The 21,895-nt window shown below is 42.5% G+C and overlaps 1 protein-coding gene across 1 annotated transcript in view; it reads right to left on the reverse strand.

The window, feature by feature from the left end:
• The window catches only part of LOC126203185 (alpha-tocopherol transfer protein-like), a 131,365-nt gene that overhangs the window by 35,777 nt on the left and 73,693 nt on the right, over positions 1 to 21,895 (reverse strand). The window contains exon 2 of the mRNA XM_049937427.1: positions 8,279 to 8,414. Coding sequence (XP_049793384.1) covers positions 8,279 to 8,408 — 130 coding nt within the window. The 5' untranslated portion in view covers positions 8,409 to 8,414. The remainder of the gene's footprint in view (positions 1 to 8,278; positions 8,415 to 21,895) is intronic.

Raw genomic sequence — 21,895 nt, forward strand, 5'->3', positions numbered from 1 at the left:
TTCGCGGCGGCGATTTTGCCACAAGTCCGTCGAACAGGCCACCACTCTGCTGAGGTTTCTGCCATCCATCTTATATCATAAGAGCACATTTACGATGGGTGGTATCGTCAACCTTCACAACACCCACCTGTGGGCTACGGACAATGCCCAAGGTATGGTGGCAACGGAACATCAGCACCGGTTCAGCCTCAATGAGTAGGGGGAGATTATTGGTGACCACCTCGTGGGGCCTGTCATTCTTCCACAACGCTTCACTGCTTTAAAAATATTTTTTCCTGTTTTAACGGGAAATAAAACGACGCAAACGTTAACACTCGGCGCCGCATGAAAGACGTGACGATCAGTATTTGTTTGGGCTCACCGCAGCTACACGTTACAAAACGAAATTACAAATATCTGCTCAATCATCAGATAAAATGCTCCTGACGACTCTTACGAAAGACGAACATACCTACTCACGAGCAACTGAATTAGCAACGCTTGATGCATTGGAGACAGTGCCATTGTCTTAACAACGAATCGTATAGTTCTTGGCCTCATGTGGAAGTGACGTCATCACACCTCATGCTGCTGACATTCTGACAATTGTGTCACCGCAACAGAAAAAAGCAACATCCACGGGGCACTCCATGTTCAGTGCTGTGCAATCACCGCGCTCTTCGTGTAACACCATCTCAAGGAAGTACCACAAACACCTCGATTCGGAAAACATGCGACAGCTAAAATTTTCAGATTGTGTGCGGAAGTTATTTGTAAACTACTTGAGAAGCAGACATGCCTATGCGAATGAAAAGTCGTCCTGGAATTACACTACTGGCCATTAAAATTGCTACATCATGAAGATGACGTGCTACAGACGCGAAATTTAACCGACAGGAAGAAGATGCTGTCATATGCAAATGATTAGCTTTTCAGAGCATTGGCACAAGGTTGGCGCCGGTGGCGACACATACAACGTGCTGACATGACAAAAGTTTCCAACCGATTTCTCATATACAAACAGTAGTTGACCGGCGTTGCCTGGTGAAACGTTGTTGTGATGCCTCGTGTAAGGTGGAGAAATGCGTACCATCACGTTTCCGACTTTGATTAAGGTCGGATTGTAGCCTGTCGTGATTGCGGTTTATCGTATCGCGTCATTGCTACTCGCGTTGGTCGAGATCCAATGACTGTTAGCAGAATATGGAATCGGTGGGTTCACGAGGGTAATATGGAACCCCGTGCTGAATCCCAACGGCCTCGTATCACTAGCAGTCGAGTTCATAGGCATCTTATCCGCATGGCTGTAACGGATCGTGCAGCCACGTCTCGATCCCTGAGTCAACAATGGGGACATTTGCAAGACAACAACCATCTGCACGAACAGTGCGACGACGTATGCAGCAGCATGGACTATCAGCTCGGAGACCATGGCTGCGGTTACCCTTGACGCTGCATCACAGACAGTACCGCCTGCGATGGTGTACTCAACGACGAACCTGGGTGCACGAATGGCAAAACGTCATTTTTCGGATGAGTCCAGGTTCTGTTTACAGCATCATGATGGTCGCATCCGCGTTTGGCGACATCGCGGTGAACGCACATTGGAAGCGTGTATTCGTCATCGCCATACTGGCGTATCACGCGGCGTGATGGTATGGGGTGCCATTGGTTACACGTCTCGGTCACCTCTTGTTCGCATTGACGGCACTTTGAACAGTGGACGTTACATTTCAGATGTGTTACGACCCGTGGCTCTACCCTTCATTCAATCCCTGCGAAACCGTACATTTCAGCAGGATAATGCACGACCGCATGTTGCAGGTCCTGTACTGGCCTTTCTGGATACAGAAAATGTTCGATTGCTGCCTTGGCCAGCACATTCTCCAGATCTCTCACCAATTGGAAACGTCTGGTCAATGGTGGCCGAGCAACTGGCTCGTCACAAGATGCCAGTCACTACTCTTGATGAACTGTGGTATCGTGTTGAAGCTGCATGGGCAGCTGTACCTGTACACGACATCCAAGCTCTGTTTGACTCAATGCCCAGGCGTATCAAGGCCGTTATTATGGCCAGAGGTGGTTGTTCTGGGAACTGATATCTCAGGATCTATGCACCCAAACTGCGTGAAGATGTAATCACATGTCAGTTCTAGTATAATATATTCGTGCAATGAATACCCATTTATCATCTGCATTTCTTCTTGGTGTAGAAATTTTAATGGCCAGTAGTGTATTTTCTCTCAGTACGAAACCGGTCTTCTTGTCGTCAATGACAGACACCTCGTTGAATCTGTCTAGTAAATATCACTTCTATTCCGAAGGCCTCCATCTGGCCTGGCCTGCAGGCATCAACAGCAGTGGAGAGTGTTGTACCGTGGAACACTTTACACACATTGTCTTATAGTCAGACCTTTAATAGGAGTTTAATAATTAATTAATAGGTGTTTCTCTCATTCCATTTTGGAATGATGGCATTCAGTTTTTGTACGCTGCATTCTTTTTCTGAAATTACAAAAATTACTCCAGAAAACTAAGATTTTTTCCAAATGTGGAAACTAGTTACGGGGTACAATATAGTCATGTACCTAGAAACAAATATTCTACTGAAATTTAAAATTGAGAAAATCCTTTCAATACTGCACTTAGTCATCTAGGCCTATCTGTTACATTATTACTTTAATACACACCCCAAATCAGTAAGTACAATCGAATTACGCATAAGCATTATCAAAAACGTGTTACGACATAAATACTTTTTGAAATTGAAGCTAATGGAAAGTAACACAAGTTTCCATTTTCAAGACAAATTAAGTTGTTCAGACATTAACGAAATTCAGTTAATTTGCGAATACCCCATATTCCATGGTAAAAGGCTGTGTTTTGTTCCAAGGTACAGAATAGTGCATGACCGACGAAGTATGGCTTAACCAGCCATACGTTATATAACAAGTTTTAAGATTTTATAGAATTTTACCTGTCATAAAAATCTGTAACTGAAGAATTAACCATATAGTTCAAACAGCTTATATGTATTACAAAGCACTTAAATGTGTAGGGCTCGAAATATTACAAATGCTGCACAAAACACAACCTCATCTCTAGCAACAACAAGAACTGCAGAAAATGGCGGAAACTGCTCACGGCAGCCTCTAACGCACACTCCTTCATGCGATTCTAAAATCATACATTGAAGTATTGACCAAACGACATCATGTGTTCCTAGCTACTCTATTCTCTATGTACAACACTCTCAAATACCATCGTTCAGATGGCTGATGTTCCTAATGTGGACGCACAGCCTAGTCTTTAAACAAAATGGGAAGAGGTCCAAGCAATTTTCGTATCCCATTAGAAAATAATTAGTTCTGATACCACAAAGAATTAATTACCTTCTACTTCTCTTGATTGCATCCCGACACCATATTAAAAATGGTCAAAAACTCGGATGTAAATTTGGGCGATTCTCTCAGATGGGCAGTAAATGCTGTCGCTACCTACAGGGACAGTTCCCACTGCCTCTATGCATTCCAGAAATTTCGGAACATATCTACACAGTGAAATGTAAATTTGTGGAACCACGCCGGCCGCTGTAGCCGAGCGGTTCTAGGCGCTTAAGTCCGGAACGGCGCTGCTGCTACGGTCGCAGGTTCGTATCCTGCCCCGGGCATGGATGTGTGCGATGTCCTTAGGTTAGTCAGGTTTAAGTAGTTCTAAGTCTAGGGGACTGATGACCTCACATGTTAAGTTCCACAGTGTTCAGAGCCATTTGAACCATTTTGTGGAACCACTCGTTCTGCAAAACCTCAACTGACAATATTTATGACTCAATAGAATATAGAGTTCACCAGATATCAGTGGATTAAACATTATTCAGAAGTGCTTTCATGGTAACATTTCTGGCAAGTGTGTAGTTTCTTTGGCACACTAAAAGAGGGCGTTAAAAAGTGACAGCGAAGGTTGCTAACACATACTCTGATGAGCCAAAACACTATGACCGCCTGCCTCACGACGCGTTAGTTCACATTTGGAGACCAATGCAATGCAGAAGCGGTTCTGCATAGCACAGATTCGATGAGGTATATGGCATCAGATGTCTAGGAACAGGTCATACAATTCCCATAAATTACGGATCGGTGCTAATAGGCATGGAGCTGGTGCCCTATAGCGTCTTATATGTAATCCAATTTGTTCAAAGCAGTAGAACTTGGTGCCCAAGACATCAGTATGAATTCACTTCCCATCCCGACGGTGCACGATTGTGACACGGACAGTTTTCCGGCTTCAAGATGCCATCGGCCTCAGGGAGGACATCAAGCATTCAGGCGATCCACAGTAATGCTCACTTAGTTCGCGGAGGGTCATGATGGCTTCGGTTACAACCACAGGTTCGATGTAAGCGCAGGTGAACGTACCCAACCGCACAATACCGCCCATACCAGCCTGTGACCGTAGTGTGGTGCACGTTTCGAGCAACCGTTCGCCTGCATGGCGGAGTATCCGGACTCGACAGCCGGCCTTCTGTAACAAGAGACGTGATTCATCCGACCCGGCGCTTCGTTTCCATTGATCCAATGCAATGATGCAATCCGAAAACAAAGGAAGTAGGTTACAGTACGCTTGTCCGCCCACTGCTTGAATACTGCTCAGCAGTGTGGGATCGTACCAGATAGGGTTGATAGAAGAGATAGAGAAGATCCAACGGAGAGCAGTGCGCTTCGTTACAGGATCATTTAGTAATCGCGAAAGCGTTACGGAGATGATAGATAAACTCCAGTGGAAGACTCTGCGGGAGAGACGTTCAGTAGCTCGGTACGGGCTTTTGTTAAAGTTTCGAGAACATACCTTCACCGAAGAGTCAAGCAGTATATTGCTCCCTCCTACGTATATCTCGCGAAGAGACCATGAGGATAAAATCGGAGAGATTAGAGCCCACACAGAAGCATACCGACTATCCTTCTTTCCACGAACGATACGAGACTGGAATAGAAGGGAGAGCCGATAGAGGTACTCAGGGTACCTCCGCCACACACCGTCAGGTGGATTGCGGAGTATGGATGTAGATGTAGATGTAGATGTAGATCCACAGTCCAATATGGATCGCTGATAGCAATCGTAGCTGATGCCGTTGATCAACATGAGAATCCACAGTATTGGTTTCCTACAGTGTCCCATGTTCAACGAAGTCCGCTGAGCGAAGTACTCCTAAACACTTGCGATTGCACCAGTACTGTAATCTTTTCGTTAGGTCTGCCATATATCGCCGCCTACCCTGTTTTATTGACTGGACCTGTCTCCGACCTCCAATTTCCCTTACGAGGAGAGGAATTGGAGCACATTTTCAGCTCATCAGTCCCCAGTTTATTTAGAATATTGCCTACATACAGGTTGTTTCCAAACTTTCATCTGATTTCAGAAATCTGTATCTCGCACACAAATGACGACACAAATTTGGGTTTGGTATAAGGGGCGATCAAAAAGTTTCCATTTGAGGACGTTGCTGCAGCGAATATGCAACGTAGCGCGACTCCGATGCGGGTTTGCGGTCACCGAACGGATTAGTGTTGCATTCGTTTCTTTCCGATGTGAGTGCAGTAAATGCGGACACGTAGACTACGGCGACGTTATTAACAAATACGTGCAAACAGCACCTGCACGCTGTTATATTTTTTTCTTGGATGCCGAAGGACAAAGAGCGGTAGACACCCATCGGAGAAGAGATGGGCAACATATTACTACCGCCCACATATATCTCGCGTAATGATCACAACGAAAAGATCCGAGAAATTAGAGCAAATACGGAGACTTACAAGCAGTCGTTCTTCCCACGCACAATTCGTGAATGGAACAGGGAAGGGGGGATCAGATAGTGGTACAATAAGTACCCTCCGCCACACACCGTAAGGTGGCTCGCGGAGTATAGATGTAGATGTAGATGTAGAAGAATATGTACGGGGCAGCAGGTCTGCCGAAAACCAACGTTGTGAAATGGCGCGCTACAAGGGGTGGTGCTACTTCATGATAACGCACCTCCCATATCGCTAATGTCGTAACGCAGAAGTTACGACAAATCAAGTGGGAGGCACTCGAGCGTCCGCCCTATAGCCTGATCTCTGCTCACGCGATTACCACGCCTTCGGTCCCCTAAAAAGGGCTTTGAAAGGTCGACGATTCCTGTCGGACGAGAATGTGATGCAGGCAGTTGCGGACTCCTTCAGGCAACAGAACACAGTGTTTTACCAAACGGATATCTTCAACTGGGTGAGTCGTTGGGATGATTACTTCAACGCTCACGGCGATCTTGCCTGATTCGCTTACCGATTCCGGACTGTACGGCATTCGAAAGGAAACTCTTTAATCGCCCCTTAACTTCCAACTAAAAATTAAAAGTGTACCGTGGAGACAGTTGTTTGTTGTAGGATCATCGGTTCCTGGTAGAGATCTGTGGAGTGCAGATAGCTCGATCGCTCATTCGTTCACAGCTCAATACATTTTGAGTCGAGATGGCGATAACACAGAATCTGTAGTCATTTTGTGTTCTGCGTTTCAACAGGTGCAATTCAGTTACAACTGTAGGGTGTCATTTTCATCGGCACCGCGCCTCCGCATTTGCCTCCAAGGTCGCTTATTTACCAGTATGTCGTCTTTTTTCTGAAGGTGTATCAAAGAGTCTATGTGCCTCCCGCTCTACGAGGTGTGGCTAGAAAAAAACCGAACTAGTACTGGTGAAACAATAAAACGAATGCAATAAGGCTGAAAGTCGCGTGGCCTGTCACGTGACTCTCGCTCCGCCTACTGCTCGAGTTTCATCTGCCTCCTGCACTCAGTCTGCCCGTGGCGTCTGTTTTAAGTAGTTGACGTTTTGTCTGTGCGTCGGAAAATGTTGAGTGTACAGAAAGAACAGCGTGTTAACATCAAATTTTGTTTCAAACTAGGAAAATCTGCAAGTGAAACGTTTGTAATGTTACAACAAGTGTACGGCGATGATTGTTTATCGCGAGCACAAGTGTTTGAGTGGTTTAAACGATTTAAAGATGGCCGCCAAGACACCAGTGATGACACTCGCACTGGCAGACCATTGTCAGCAAAAACTGATGCAAACATTGAAAAAATCGGTAAACTTGTTCGACAAGATCGCCGTTTAACAATCAGAGCAGTGTCTGAGTTAACAGGAGTTGACAAGGAAAGTGTTAGGCAGATTCTTCATGAAAGTTTCAACATGAACAAAGTGTGTTCAAAAATGGTTCCAAAGTGTCTCACAATTGAACAGAAGGAACGCCGAAGAATGATTTGTTCTGACATCCTGGAAAACATTGAAAGTGATCCCACCTTCTTACAAAATGTTATTACTTGCGATGAATCGTGGTTTTTTACTTACGATCCCGAAACTAAACGCCAATCGATGCATTGGAAAACTCCTGGTTCTCCACGACAAAAAAAAGCACGAATGTCAAAATCGAAATTCAAGGCAATGATGATTGTTTTTTTTTTTGACATCAAAGGGATTGTGCACATTGATTGGGTACCAGAGGGACAAACAGTGAATCAGCGTTACTACATTAGCGTCCTGGCTACCCTACGTGAGCGAGTACGGAGAAAACGGAACGATTTGTGGAGAAAAAAGTCATGGATCCTTCACCAAGGCAATGCCCCAGCTCACAGTGCGTTGTCAGTGAAGACGTTTTTGGCAAAACACAACATTCCCATCTTAGATCATCCACCCTACTCACCTGATTTGGCCCCCTGTGACTTTTTTCTTTTCCCTAAAGTCAAGTCAGCTTTGAAAGGAACTAGATTTGAGACTGTTGAAGCAGTAAAAGAAAAAGCGACGGAAGTAATGTATGGACTTACCGAAAATGATCTGCAGCATTGCTATGAACAGTGGAAAATTCGTATGGAGCGGTGTAGAGACCGAGGAGGAGAGTACATTGAAGGAGATAGCATGAAATTGTAAATAACTGTAAATAAATGTTTTTTCCAGCATCAGTCCGGTTTTTTTCTAGCCGCACCTCGTATCAAATGTGAGTGAACTGTGACGACACACAACAGAAGCAGTGAATGCTATCCCAAATTTTTATCAACATTCACGTAGATGATATAGTCTTTTCAAATCAGATGAAACTTTTTGAGACACCCTGAACTGTGGCAAAGAAAAAAAGCTGCTGTTGTTAAATTCAGATATTTGTGATTTTTACAGCCACTGATGTGATCTCACTTCACGGCCTTCATATTCGTCTATCAAAAAATTTGTGTACTCACATTGTAGAGCGTGCTGGAGAATTTTAAAGAATCATCTTACCTGGTATGTTTGGTAAATGAGACTGCTTTGACACCCATTCCCGCAGGTGTTGGAGGTCGTCTTCTTTCAGCTCTGGATTTTTGCTGAACTCGTCGGCTACCGTGATTACCTTCATTTCCGTGGGCGGCATCGTTCTCTATAATAGAAATAAATCGTTTTAAAATTCTGGAAGTGGCAATATTTTTAGCAGGTATTAAAAATAATGTTAACACGTTTTTTTTCCTGGTGTACGTATGTTTTGAGTGACAGACTAACACTGGAGCAAATAATGGCTGCAACCGTGATTGAGGTCTGTGGTTAATCAAGTAATATTATAATCTGACGAAAGGTCGTAGAACGATGAGCGCAAGAGCCACCTAACCATATATTATGTCTATGAATAGTTCATCTAGTAGCAACGAAGGCCAGCTGTGATCTATAATGAACGAAAGAGGCCTACCAAAGTCTTTTACAAGTCCTCACGAAAATATCTACATTAAAATAAAACTGGACGCACACTAACCGAAGGCGCTAAAAGCTATTGTAGGTCTGAAGAAAGGTTTAACATTTGTATTGACGGTACTCTAAAGGAATATTCCTTGTTGGGAAGGAAGTTTAAAAAAATGGTTCAAATGGCTCTGAGCACTATGGGACTCAACTGCTGTGGTCATAAGTCCCCTAGAACTTAGAACTACTTAAACCTAACTAACCTAAGGACAGCACACAACACCCAGCCATCACGAGGCAGAGAAAATCCCTGACCCCGCCGGGAATCGAACCCGGGAACCCGGGCGTGGGAAGAGAGAACGCTACCGCACGACCACGAAAGGAAGTTCAAATTAAATTGAAAGAGATATACACAATACTTCAATTATCATTTCAGAAAATTAGGATTACGTTACTATGCATGATATTTCGCCAAGTAAATCTATTGTATAATAAAACTATCCATAATAGAAGACAAAAATCGTTGCCTTCAAAAAATTCGCGCCAAATTACAACAAAAATTTGAGATTCTGATCAGTTAATAGCTCTTACACGTTAACTACTTGAGATGGGGGATAAAATATGACTGAAATTAAGATATAAAAAGTAATACACACAGATTTCGATGTACACGTGGCACAAAATAGTGAACAAAAAAACAATAACAGAGGAAAGGCTATATCGCTGAAAATCCGTATAACAATAACAGTGCTCACTATACGGTACAGCTATGCAAATTGATGCACATTGTAAAGTACACTTTCCCAACCGGTTGGGGTGAGTTATAGGAAGAGTAATTATTTCACCCCCAATTTCAGCTTGGAAAGTGGTATGAAAAAAGGGAGAGAAATAGATGATTTATATTTTACAGATTCAAAAGAAGAATTACACACTCCCCGTAATGAAGTACCATGATAAAAATCGGGCCCAAACACCTTTTAAACTTTATATTTAGAGCGTAAAATATGTATTAAAACTTGACTCGCTCATTATCGTTCTCACTTACATTCACTCGTTCAATGACATATCATCACGCAGTGCTAAAATCCATTGTATGAAATTCTTTTTTAAAGGCTAATAAAATGATTTTATCAGGATTAGAACCATAAATCAGAAAACAATGCTGGGTGATAAGTTATAAATCATATGAGCTGTATGCGAAAAGAGAAAAGTAATGTATGCAACGCTATTACCAAGTATATGTGAAGAATTAGGGGACCAACCGAACGTGACCAAATGATAAAGGAATTTCAGAAACAAAATTAATAAAAGAAAAGAAAGAAAAAAAACAGCGATGAGCAAATTATGTCCTCTGAAGCCATACGCAAAATGTAGAAGTCGAAACTCTCCTGAACTAATAACAGTAGAAAGAGTAGTCTGAAAAATCAACAAATTTACACTAATCAAACGATGCAGACCTTCACGACCAGTATATGCGTTTTCACTGATTTTTGTTTCATCGGCGATAGATCATGGTTCATCGCATATTTCTCTGCCTAACGTTTCATCTTCCAATGTTGGAGTCGCCATAGCAGGCTATAATGTCTCAGAAAGCTATTACAGGCATAAAACAAGCTCAAGAAGTCGACGTATTTATACGTAGCTACGCAACTGTCGGTTCGTGTTGTCATCAGAATGCAACTTCAGATCGCTGAGTCGCGCCGATCTTTGTTATGGGGATTGTTTTCGATTTTATTTGCTTTCTGAGACTATAGTCTCTGATAATGTCTCCAGCATTAGGAGACGAAACGTTACGCAGAGAAATATGCCTTGGACCACGGCCTAATACCCATAAAACAAAAATTACCGAGGAAACAAATATATGTCGTTCTGCAAATTTCTCTGCTTCAGTGAACAAGTTTTAAATTTTTAGGGGACAGATTACCTGGCAATGATTAATATAGTAAAACTATCTATTATAGTAGTTTATTTCCTTTGTATAGCCACTCTATATATGCTTACACCTTTCAGCTTTCCCTTTTTGGTCAGCACTGGTTCTTTCATCTGACTCTTGACATTCATACACGTGCTTCTCTTTTCTCCAATGGTCTATTTAATTTTCCTGTAGGCGGTATCTGTCTCTTGCCAAGTTATAAATGCTTCTATATGCTTACAGTGCCATCAAGCCATTTTTTCTTTGTCATTTTGCACTTCCAGAAAGTCTCACTTTTAGACGTTGGTATTTCCTTTCGCCTGTTTCATTTGTTGCATTTTTATATTTTTCCTTTCATCACTAAAATTAGATATCTCCTGTGATAGCCAAGGGTTTCTAGTAGACCTTCTCTTTTTACCTATTTCATGCTCTGCTGCCTTCACTATTTTATCTGTCGAAGATACCTATCCATCTTCTACTGTATTCGTTTCCCTGTTTCACTCAATCGTTGTCCAATGCTACTTATGAAACTCTCACCAACCTCCGTTTTTTTTCCAGCTTTTCCAGGTCCCGCCCATCTCCTTAGCGTCGTATATTTTTGTAAATTCATAACCAATAAATTGCGATAAGAGTTCACATCTGGCCCTTGGAAATGTCTTACTTTTAAAATCTGGTTCCGAAACCTCTGTGCTACCATTATACAATCAATCTGAAACTTTCCAGTATCTCCAAGAGACTTCTTTCAGAAGTAAGCATTCAACATACAAGGTAGATCCAAAAACATTGTACACAGTTTAAAGAAAGGAAGGAAAATTATGATTTAACGTCCCATCTGGCTATACAGAGAACACGTTTTGAAATCACTATGGGTGTTTTACAATGGGTGTCGCACAATGGTTGAGGAACAGATGGCAGTAGCGTTGTGACGCGCCAGTGTTAATGTACAAAGTGAGGCCATGGCGCAAATGTGACTGTTATTCGCGCAATAAAAAAGCGTTTTCAAATGTTAATGGAATTCAAGAACATCAATGAAGTGCAACGACACTGAAGACAGGAATATGGAACTGTACCACCAACACGACCAAGCGTCGCTCGCCATCGCTATTGAGTTCAAAACTGTGGAACACTATGCATAAGGGAAGATCAGACCGGCACAGAAACAGGTGAACCTCGGCTGAGGTGCTAGACGCATTCACCCACTAATCACGGAAATCAACACAGCAATGTGCACGTGAAACAGGCGTCAGTAGGGCAAGCGTAAATCGTATTTTGCAGAGTAAAATGGAAAGTTTACATTCCGCAACAGTTACACACACTAAATGTGGACCACCAAGATACGAGAAGTCAATTTAGTGAATGGTTCCTCGCGCAGGTCGAACATGATGTCAATTTTGTTTCCAAAGTGGTGTGGCCTAATGAGCCACAATGTAAATTACATGGCACAGTAACCAGGCGTAACTTGTGTACGGGCCCACGCGAAATCCTCAGGTTATGTTGAGCGAGCGGACAGGGTCTGGTGCGGGTTATCAGCAAGGGGAATGGCTGGATCTTTCTTTTTCGGAGAAGGAGTTACTGGGAGATGCTAGACTTATTAATTTTACCATCTTTTCGTGCTTTATGTGATGGAATACAAAGAAGCAGTTCAGAGGCGGGCTGCTAGATTTTTTACCGGTAAGTTCGGAGGATACGCAGGTATTACGCAGATACTTTGGGAAATTAACTTGGAATCACTGGTGAGAGGGCGACGTTCTTTTCGAGGAGCAGTACTGAGAAAGTATAGAGAACCGGCATTTGAAGCTGACAGCAGAACGATTCTACTATCTCCGGCGTACATTTCACGAAGGACCGTGGAGATAAGATTAGCGAGATTAGGGCTCATACTGAGGCATACAGACAGTTATTTTTCCCTCGCTGTATTAACCAGTGGAACAGGAAAGGAAACGACTGGTAATGGTACAGAGTACCTCCACCACAGACCATATGGTGGCTCGCGGAATATGTTTGTAGATGTAATATCGACGAACCTATTTTCTTCCAAGCTGGCGCCCGCTTTCATAGGGATGTGCACACCCGTCTGGATAACAATTCACCGGGAAGTTGGGTTGGAGAAAGGCGTCCTATCGAGTACTTGCACTCTCTCCTTATTTTCCCATACTTGATTTTTACTTGTGGGGTACCCTCAAGAAAGTAGTGTACGGCAGGTAGCCATACACACCAGCACAACTGCGACATGAAACTGACACGGTTTGTCAAGCAATTCCTGTAGCTGCTCTAGAAGATGTGACCTCGAACGTAAGGCACCGTTCTCGAAAGAGGTTAGAGGTGGCTGTTTCGCAGTTTGAACACTTATTGTAATTGTTTTAATTTGAGTCATTTTAATACTGATCATAATATATAATTATCTTTATCAAAAACGGTACACTTCCTTTAAATCTAGCCTTATACCAATTAGTGTACGGAAAGCCCGCTGTCCTTTGTAGTGAGAGAAAGTTGCTCGCTTAGTGTCCCACAAAACCATGTACACGCGCTTATCCGACGTCGCGAAACTTCTCTTCGCGGAAGGTCGCTGCAGCAGCTGACGAGTAACCGTGCAGCCGTCAGCGGGTTTGTTGCCTACCTCAGCTGACTCGCCGTCGGCAGCGCTATGTGCTGGTCATTGCATCACGAAGGGTTTACTGCACTGTTTTTCCTGAGTCAGAACGAAGAATTACGCTCGTGTAAACTGTCAAACAGTGCGATGGAGTTATGCAGCGCGCTCACGTCGTGATGTGTGTTTCGCATTCCGAGAGCGGTTCCAAACTGTGTACTTGTTACCGGCCTTACAAACAACACTTTTCTTGACAGCTCAGTTCAATGATTGTAGTGGTGTGGCTCCTTATATGACATGCCTAGATCTGTAGACGCCGAAATTAATGGTTTTTTTTCTTTTTTTTAAATTTATACGCCATGTTTAACAGGTCTGATTGTCCCTTGTCAGACACTCAACAGTACGCGTTCCCGTTAATGTTCTCCGTTGTTTCTCCAAGTCCACCGCCGAGCCCCTAACCCTTATTTTTCTTGTGACCTAGAGATACGTTTCTAAATACATCGCATTCGACGAGACGATAAACTCATTTCTTCCTCCAGACAGACGCCTTTGAAACAGGTTAACGCGCCGGGACAAGATTAAGTAACGACTTCACAAATGATCTGCAGGAAGACCCAGGCAGCTAATCGTCTTCCCTAGGCAGTTACCAGACCTACTGCCAATGGACGTTAAATGGATGTTTACAAAGTTTTCAGTAAATCATCTCGGACACATTACGCCCGTCTACTGATAACAAAATATCCATGTAGAGTAAGAACAATGCAACCCTGTAACGTGCCAACGTCTACGACCCGTTAGGGTTTTAGCATGTCTCTTAGAGCAGGTGTGACAGTTGTCTAGAAGAAATGCAGCATTTTCTCCGTTAAAAAGCGTGTATCACATTAAAATTGTAGCTTATACTCTACACTGATGTGCAGTTCCGTCATATCCACCGTCATTACTTCAGAGCAGACAGGTGCGTTCACGATGTGTCTGGACAGCATTCAACGCTGATTATTTTAGCACCGTTTCACTCTACAGTTTCGGACTTCTTACCAAACTGGTATTGTACGGCTGTCTGTCTGTATCCACTCTCTCAATTTACATCTTAGTTTTCGCGATAGTTCCTGCCTACAAGTTGAAAATCATAGTATATTGAATCTTGTGTAAGAAGAAAAAAATAAATCTTCATTTTCCAGAAGGGACCACCCTCAAAGTACGTTAATGATAAGCAGATACCAATGCCAATATCTTAAGAAATGACCTAATTATGGAATTTTATTCTTATTTTTCCTCAAAAAAGTCACCTAACTTCCGGGCTCAGCATTTGAACTATTTTTCTTAAAATACACACCCAACTTCGGCTCATAAGACTGTGCCTTTCACGGATTAAAAAAAAAGAATTAAATATGCTATTGAGCCCACTTCATAGGAAGTCTAAACCTTATCATCATTGTTTTCTTTCTCTTTTTCTCCTTTTGGAAATTTGTGGTAAGTTCCATGAGACCAAACTGCTGAGGTCATCGGTCCCTAGGCTTACACACTACTTAATCTAACTTAAAATAACTTACGCTAAGGACAACACACACACACACCCATGCCCGAGGGAGGACTCTAACCTCCGACGGGGGAAGCCACGCGAACCGCGGCAAGGCGCCTGAGACCGAACGGCTACCCCTCCCGGCCTTCGGCCTTTTTTTTTTTTTTCTCAACCGACTTATTCTAGAGCGCAACAAATTGAGAATAAACGAAACTTAATTCTCTTACATAGAAAACGCAGAGAGAAATGACGTCTGCGCCATCAAAATGAAAGTAAGTCGTCTTCTTCTTCTTCTTGGAAACTGAAATCCTTCTTGGTAAAAAAAATCCTTAGAAATCAAAAGGCACTGTATCTTAAAAATCTTATAATAACACAATTTTTTTATCAAAAATGAAATTAATGTTTTGAACACGGCTGCAGAAGGCAACTATTACAGAACAGCAGGAATAAAGAACAGCTAACCAGTTGCAATAAATGATGGTTTCCAAATAACCTTGACCACAGTTTCGACGGATCTAAACTCGTCTTCTTCAGAGGGTCAGGCAAACGTCATGTTAGCAATTCACTCAGTAAAAGCTGTCTCCACGTGACACCTATCGGCAACGATCTGTATGTCCATATGTAAAGATCAAGGTTCCTTGAATGAAGGGCTTGTCACATCAGTCATCACTTAGAATAACAGTCCATGTTAGTAGCTACATGCCGGCATGTAGCTACTGACCGTCGAAACCGTGGCCAAGTTTATTTGAAAAGCACCATTTACTGCAACTGGTTGACTGTCCTTTATTCCTGCAGGAAAATAAAATCTTACACGGAAGTAAAATTCTTCTCGAAAAGTAATGTTTTTTCGGAAGAAAAATCTTGCAATTTAACTGTACCGTCGGTGCACTCTGAACTAGTTACTTATTTCCCCATATACCTCACAAACTCGAATAGCACAGTGCTACCAAAAGACGGGCACACAGGCTGGACTTCCAGTGCGTTATTGCATAGTTTATAATTTTCACAAATTTTCATCATGGCTTATGAAATATGCCATCTTTCGTTATATTATTTTGTGAAACAGAATATTCGATATAGCTCTAGAAACTTTTCAGCATTAACAATCCCTCCGATAATCTGCATTCCCATTATATTTGTAAGTAGGCTGTTTAGGTTTTTATGTTGGCAATGCCATGTAGCGCTCTATATGAAAATCACTGACCGTGCTGTGTGAAGGCTGTGGTTGGTTTGCATTGTTGGAGTATATACTGTTGTAGTGTTGGGCAGCTGGATGTTAACAGCGCGTAGCGTTGCGCAGTTGGAGGTGAGCCGCCAGCGGTGGTGGATGTGGGGAGAGAAATGGCGGAGTTTTGATATTTGTAAGAATGGATGTCATGAACTGCTATATATATTATGACTATTAAGGTAAATACATTGTTTGTTCTCTATTAAAATCTTTCATTTGCTAACTATGCCTATCAGTAGTTAGTGCCTTCAGTAGTCTGAATCCTCACCGTTTAGATTTTTGTGAGGTAAGTGATTTGTGAAAGGTATAGTTTAATTTTAGTCGGGGCCATTCTTTTGTAGGGATTATTGAAAGTCAGATTGCGTTGCGCTAAAAGTAATATGTGTCAGTTTAAGCACAATCATGTATAATTTTTCTAAGGGGACGTTTCATATGTCGACCCTTAGCCGAGGATACCTCACTGAAATCTTCTGATTGTTTCTTGTAGTTTGTGTAATTAGTGTAGTTATTGTTTATTGCTAGCGCGTAATTGTAGAGAGAATCTTCTTTGTAGTTGTAGTTTTTCATTGTTGTACAGTAAAACAGTTATGGCATGCATGCAGATTTGCACCAAGTATTTCGCAGCTGCGCTTGCAATTAACTAGATATTATTTTAAGTGCTATGCTAATGTGTTTTCATATTTTGCTCTTCAAATTGTGCGTTTCTGTGTTATCGTGTGAAATATTGTGACAATAATGGCGTGTGAAAAACGTAATACTAGGCTCCAAAGTAAACTAAGAAATGACAGCGAAGACGAAAGCAGTGTGTTAGCGCCACCGTGTAATGAATTAACTAATGTTCAAAGTAGTAATTTGGTAATTGTGCATAGGGAAATGGTGCGGGCTGCAAATAATGGTGTAGACAGTGAAACAATTAGTGAACAGGGAAGCATTATCGATCGATCGGTCGGCAACAGCTCGCCTGAGGAATCGGGAATGACAGAACACAATATTGCAAATACTGTAGATTCAGGTTTTGCGTCCTCACCGTTTTCTCAAATAAGTCAAGACACATTTTCTGCTTTTCAAAATGCGAATATTGCCGTTTCTAATGCACTGCCGAATAGCACTAAGGAACTTGGTTCAAAAATGGCTCTAAGCACTATGGGACTTAACAGCTATGGTCATCAGTCCCCTAGAACTTAGAACTACTTAAACCTAACTAACCCAAGGACATCACACAACACCCAGTCATCACGAGGCAGAGAAAATAAGGAACTTGTTTCAGACACCAGTGCATTGTTATTACAGTTAATGCAACAAATGGGACAAAGGCTACAAAAGTTAGACACAACGCTTGAACAAAATCAGAAACAAATGGGACAAAATCTTCAAAAGTTAGACACAATGGAACAAAATCAGAGACAAACACAGCAAAAGTTAGACACGATGGAACAAAATCAGAGACAAACACAGCAACAGCTTCAAAAGTTAGACTCAGTGGAACAAACGCTAGAACAAACACGTGAAGGTTTAACTGCTGAGTTACTTAAAATCGAATCGAAATGTCAAAAAGTCTGTAATGACGTAAAAACACAAATTTGTGAGCCTTTTCAACCTATTTTTTCGCGTCATGAAAATGCATTACAGAATCACGAAGCAGCCATAAAAGAACTGCAAACCAACCACAGCCTTCACATAGCACAGTCAGTGATTTTTATATAGAGCGCTACATGGCGTTACCAACATAAAAACCTAAACAGCCTACTTACATATTGTGCGAGGCTACAGATGACGAAGGATCCATCTGTGTAAGAGAACGCTGGGTCAGTACGGTCGTGTCGCCATCTCACTGAGGCGCCTGCAGTCCTCGGTACGTGCGCAAACTCTGGAAGCAGTCCTCAATACGCCCTGATCAAGCTGCAAGCGACGACACTGTGGCACCTGCAAAGCTGGCATGCCAAGCACTAAGGCCTGCATACGGCCAGCTGCTGAGGCGGCCTGCGCTGTGGAGGTGCAGTGTTCTAATACCCATCCCTGAAACTCATTTAGCTTCCCTAACTGGACTCTGGTGAATTCCGGGATGGTTCCTTACAAAAGGGCAACGGTCGATTTCCCTCCCCATTTTTGTCCAGTCGGGGCTTATGTTGAAATATGTCAACAGAAAATCAACCAGGCCATGAAAAATATTTATAAGCTAAGAAACATGTAAATAACAATTGCAGTGTGTCAGAAAAATGTTTTGTAAAATTTATTTAAGTTCTTTGCGTATCGATGGTGACAGTGAAGTATCGGCACCAAGCTCTTTGTTGGCGGGAGTGCCCGCGCATTGATACATAGGGAGCGCGGAGAGATGCGCTCAGCATTGTCGATAGAATTCTCTTGAGTCAACATTTGTGCAGTGAAGATGTGTGTAGAGACAGAGTGGTGTGCCTGTTCGCCACCAGCTATATGTTACTTGAAGAATACTACAATTATATAATTGGTAATTACTTATGAATTATTAGAAATCGACGTCGTGTAGACATCAAAGGTATTTAAGCGCTAACTGCATATTGTAAGTTCGTTGTTACATTTTTTATTTGTTTTATGTAAACGATCCCCAAACTGAAGTTTTATAAATTGAATCATTATAAAAAGTTAAAAATTTATATTCAATCATTTTCAGAATAGATCAGTTTATCTCAGTCAGTATCGTATTATTTTTCATTGAACCCAGTAACCACAAGATTTAACTTTTGTTGAGTTTTTACAGTTTTCTTTATTCAATAATGACATTGAATTTTGCAGCAGTAACTTCAATAAAAAAAGCAAATGACTAACAACCCAAATAATTATCAACAATAGATCAGAGTGAGTATATTCAGACATGCAGTCACACGACGTTATCCAGAGGCGTCCCAGTAAAATTAAAGGTAAGAAAAATGTATATGTATGTTTTCAGGTTCACTGCATAGACAACCAGTACTAAGGGCCTCGGCGTAAACTTATGTGTTCACTTCGAAATAATCTTCTTTTGATCAGTCACATTAATATTGCTACCAATAAAGGCACAAGGCATACAACATTGTGTACACTAAAGACTATCAGACCAGACACGTTGTCAAAAGCAAGTCCAGACAGGAAAGCTGCAAGGCACAAAAAGTTCAATTCTCTTTCTTTCTTTCATTAGACGGAAAGTAAGTTCAAGTATTTTATTCTAGACGGGAAGGTTATCAATCTAAACGCATCAAGTTCAATCATTATTTCTTTTATTTATTCGACAGGAAGGTTTCAACGTTGCATCGATAACGATACCGGTGAAGCTAAATTCAAGAGTTTCGTAACTCGACCAGTTACAAACCAAAAAATAAGGAAAGAATTGGTATCTCTCGCTCTACGGCAAAAAAAGACACACCACGAAGGAATTAAAGGAATGAGACTGAAATCGGTAGATGTCATGTTCACGTACGGATAAACAAATCATTACAGTTGCGAAAAAATTATGATTTATTAAAGCTTCATAAATTAAGGAAGTGAATAACGAGTTGTCTACCGCAGGCCATAATGCGAGCACTTATTCGGCATTCGTCTTGGCATTTATTGATAGAGATGTTGGGTGCCCTGAGGGATATCGTGCCAAATTCTGTCCAACTGGCACATTAGATTGTCAAAATTCGAGGGCCCTGCCTATAAATGTTCTCAATTGGGGACAGATCCGGTGACTTTGCTGGCCAAGGAAAGGTTTAGTAAGCAAGAAGACAAGCAGTAGAAGCTCTCGCCGCGTGCGGGCGAGCATTATCTTGCTGAAATGTTAGTCCAGGAGGGCTTGCACATGAAAAGCAATAAAACGGGAAATAGAATAGTGGCGATGTACTGGGGTGTTGTAAGGGTTCAAATGGCTCTAAGCGCTATGGGACTTAACATCTGAGGTCATCAGTCCCCTAGACTTAGAACTACGTAAACCTAACTAACCAAAGGACATCACACAGATCCATGCCCGAGGCAGGATTCGAACCTGCGACCGTAGCAGCAGCGCGGTTCCGGACTGAAGCGCCTAGAACCGCTCGGCCAGAGGTGTCGGCGTTGTAAGGGTGCCACAGATGATAACTAAAGGGGACGTGCCATGAAAAGAAATGGCATCCCATACTATTGCTCCTGGTTGTCGGGCAACAGTCAGGTTGGTATTCCACCGCTGCCTATGGGAACTCCAGGCACATCTTCCGCCTGGAATATCATTGAGTGGAGTAGAATTCTCTTCAGTGACGAGTCCCGCTTCGAACTGAGCCCCGATGACCGGGCGAAGACGTGTCTGGATACCCTCCAGCCAACGGTGGGATACGAAACTGACTGTCGCTCCCTATAAGGCCCGACAGTCGGAAGTGATCGTCTAGGGTGCCATTACATTTCACAACAGGACCTCTTTGGTTATAATCCGCGGCACCCTTACAGCACAGCGGTACGTCGACGATCCCTGGTCTTACATTTCAACAAGATAATGCTCGCCCCCACACGGGAAGAACTTCTACTGCTTGTCTTCGTACTTGGTAAACCTTACTTTGGCCAATAAAGTCACCGGATCTGTCCCCAACTGAGAACGTTTGTAGCATTATGGTCAGGGCCCCCAGATTTTGACCATCTAATGCGCCAGTTGGACAGAATTTGCACGATATCCATCTGGAGGAAATTCTACATCTCTGTCAATCAGTTCCAAGCCGAATAACTGCTTGCATATGGTGAAGAGGCAGATCATCGCGTCATTGACTTGCTCAATTTGTGAAGCTCTTTCTCTTGAATAAATCATCCAATTTTTCTGAAATTATAATGATTTGTTTGTCTGTACATGTACATCACATCTACAGATTTCCATCCCATTCTGTTAATGGCGAAGCTGCTTCTCGAATCACCATCTTTTCTCCTTTCCCTGTTCCATTCACAAATGGAAAATGGAAATTAGCGTTTGGCGTCATTGGCCAAGAGGCCCCTAGCGGGGCAGGTCCGGCCGCCTAGGTGCAGATCTTACTACATTCGACGCCATTGGCCGACCTGCGCACCGGATGGGGATGAAATTAGGATGAAGACAGCACAACACCCAGTCCCTGAGCGGGGAAAATCCCCGACCCAGCCGGGAATCGAACCACGGCCCGTAGGACGGCAATCCGTCACGCTGACCACTCAGCTATCGGGGCGGACAGTCACGAATGATGTGTGGAAAGTATGATTGTTGATAAAGCTCGATGTGACATCTAATTTTTCTGATTTTTTCGCCGTGATGACTGTATAAGACATAATTAATACAAAGCTAAATATTGTGTTTTCGACTCTTCTTGGAACATACACTCACGGAATTCTAACGGAAAATTTTCGCGATGCAAAACGGCTCTCTAGTAATGTCTGGTAGTGAAGCTTGTTGCGTTCCTGTAACGCTCTCGTGCCAAGTAAACGATCACGTGATGAAATGCGCCCCCTTCATTGAATTTTCTGTCTCTCTACTATTAATCCTACCTGATAAGAGTTCCAGACTGATAAGCAATACTCAAGAAAGCCACTTATTTTGTGCATTACCCATGATCGATCAAGATTCTCCCTCTGAATCTCAGTCTGTCATTTACTTATCCTACAATTTGCTTTAAGAGGTAATTCCAGAGGGTTACTCCCAGGTATTTTACGGCTTCTATTGTTCCAGTAATTTGTCGCCAATGGTGTAATAGAACAGTAGTGAAAGCCTTCGCCTTTTTACGTGCAAGATGTTACACCTAATTACGTTAAAGTCAATTGCAGTCACCTGCACCAACTGTCGAGCCTCTGTCCGTCTTTATGCATTTCGCAAAAGTCATCTGGCGTTGCAGCCTTCCAGTGTCTGCAAATAAGCTCATGTAGCCTCCAATATTCCCTTGGAATACTCTCGTAATTACCTTTTCATCTATCTTTGGAGATATCCAAAAACAAACTCGTATGTAGGAAATCGAGGTGTGGAAAATAAAATA

This window comes from Schistocerca nitens, chromosome 9, assembly GCF_023898315.1.
Source record: "Schistocerca nitens isolate TAMUIC-IGC-003100 chromosome 9, iqSchNite1.1, whole genome shotgun sequence".
Classification (NCBI taxonomy): Eukaryota; Metazoa; Arthropoda; class Insecta; order Orthoptera; family Acrididae; genus Schistocerca; species Schistocerca nitens.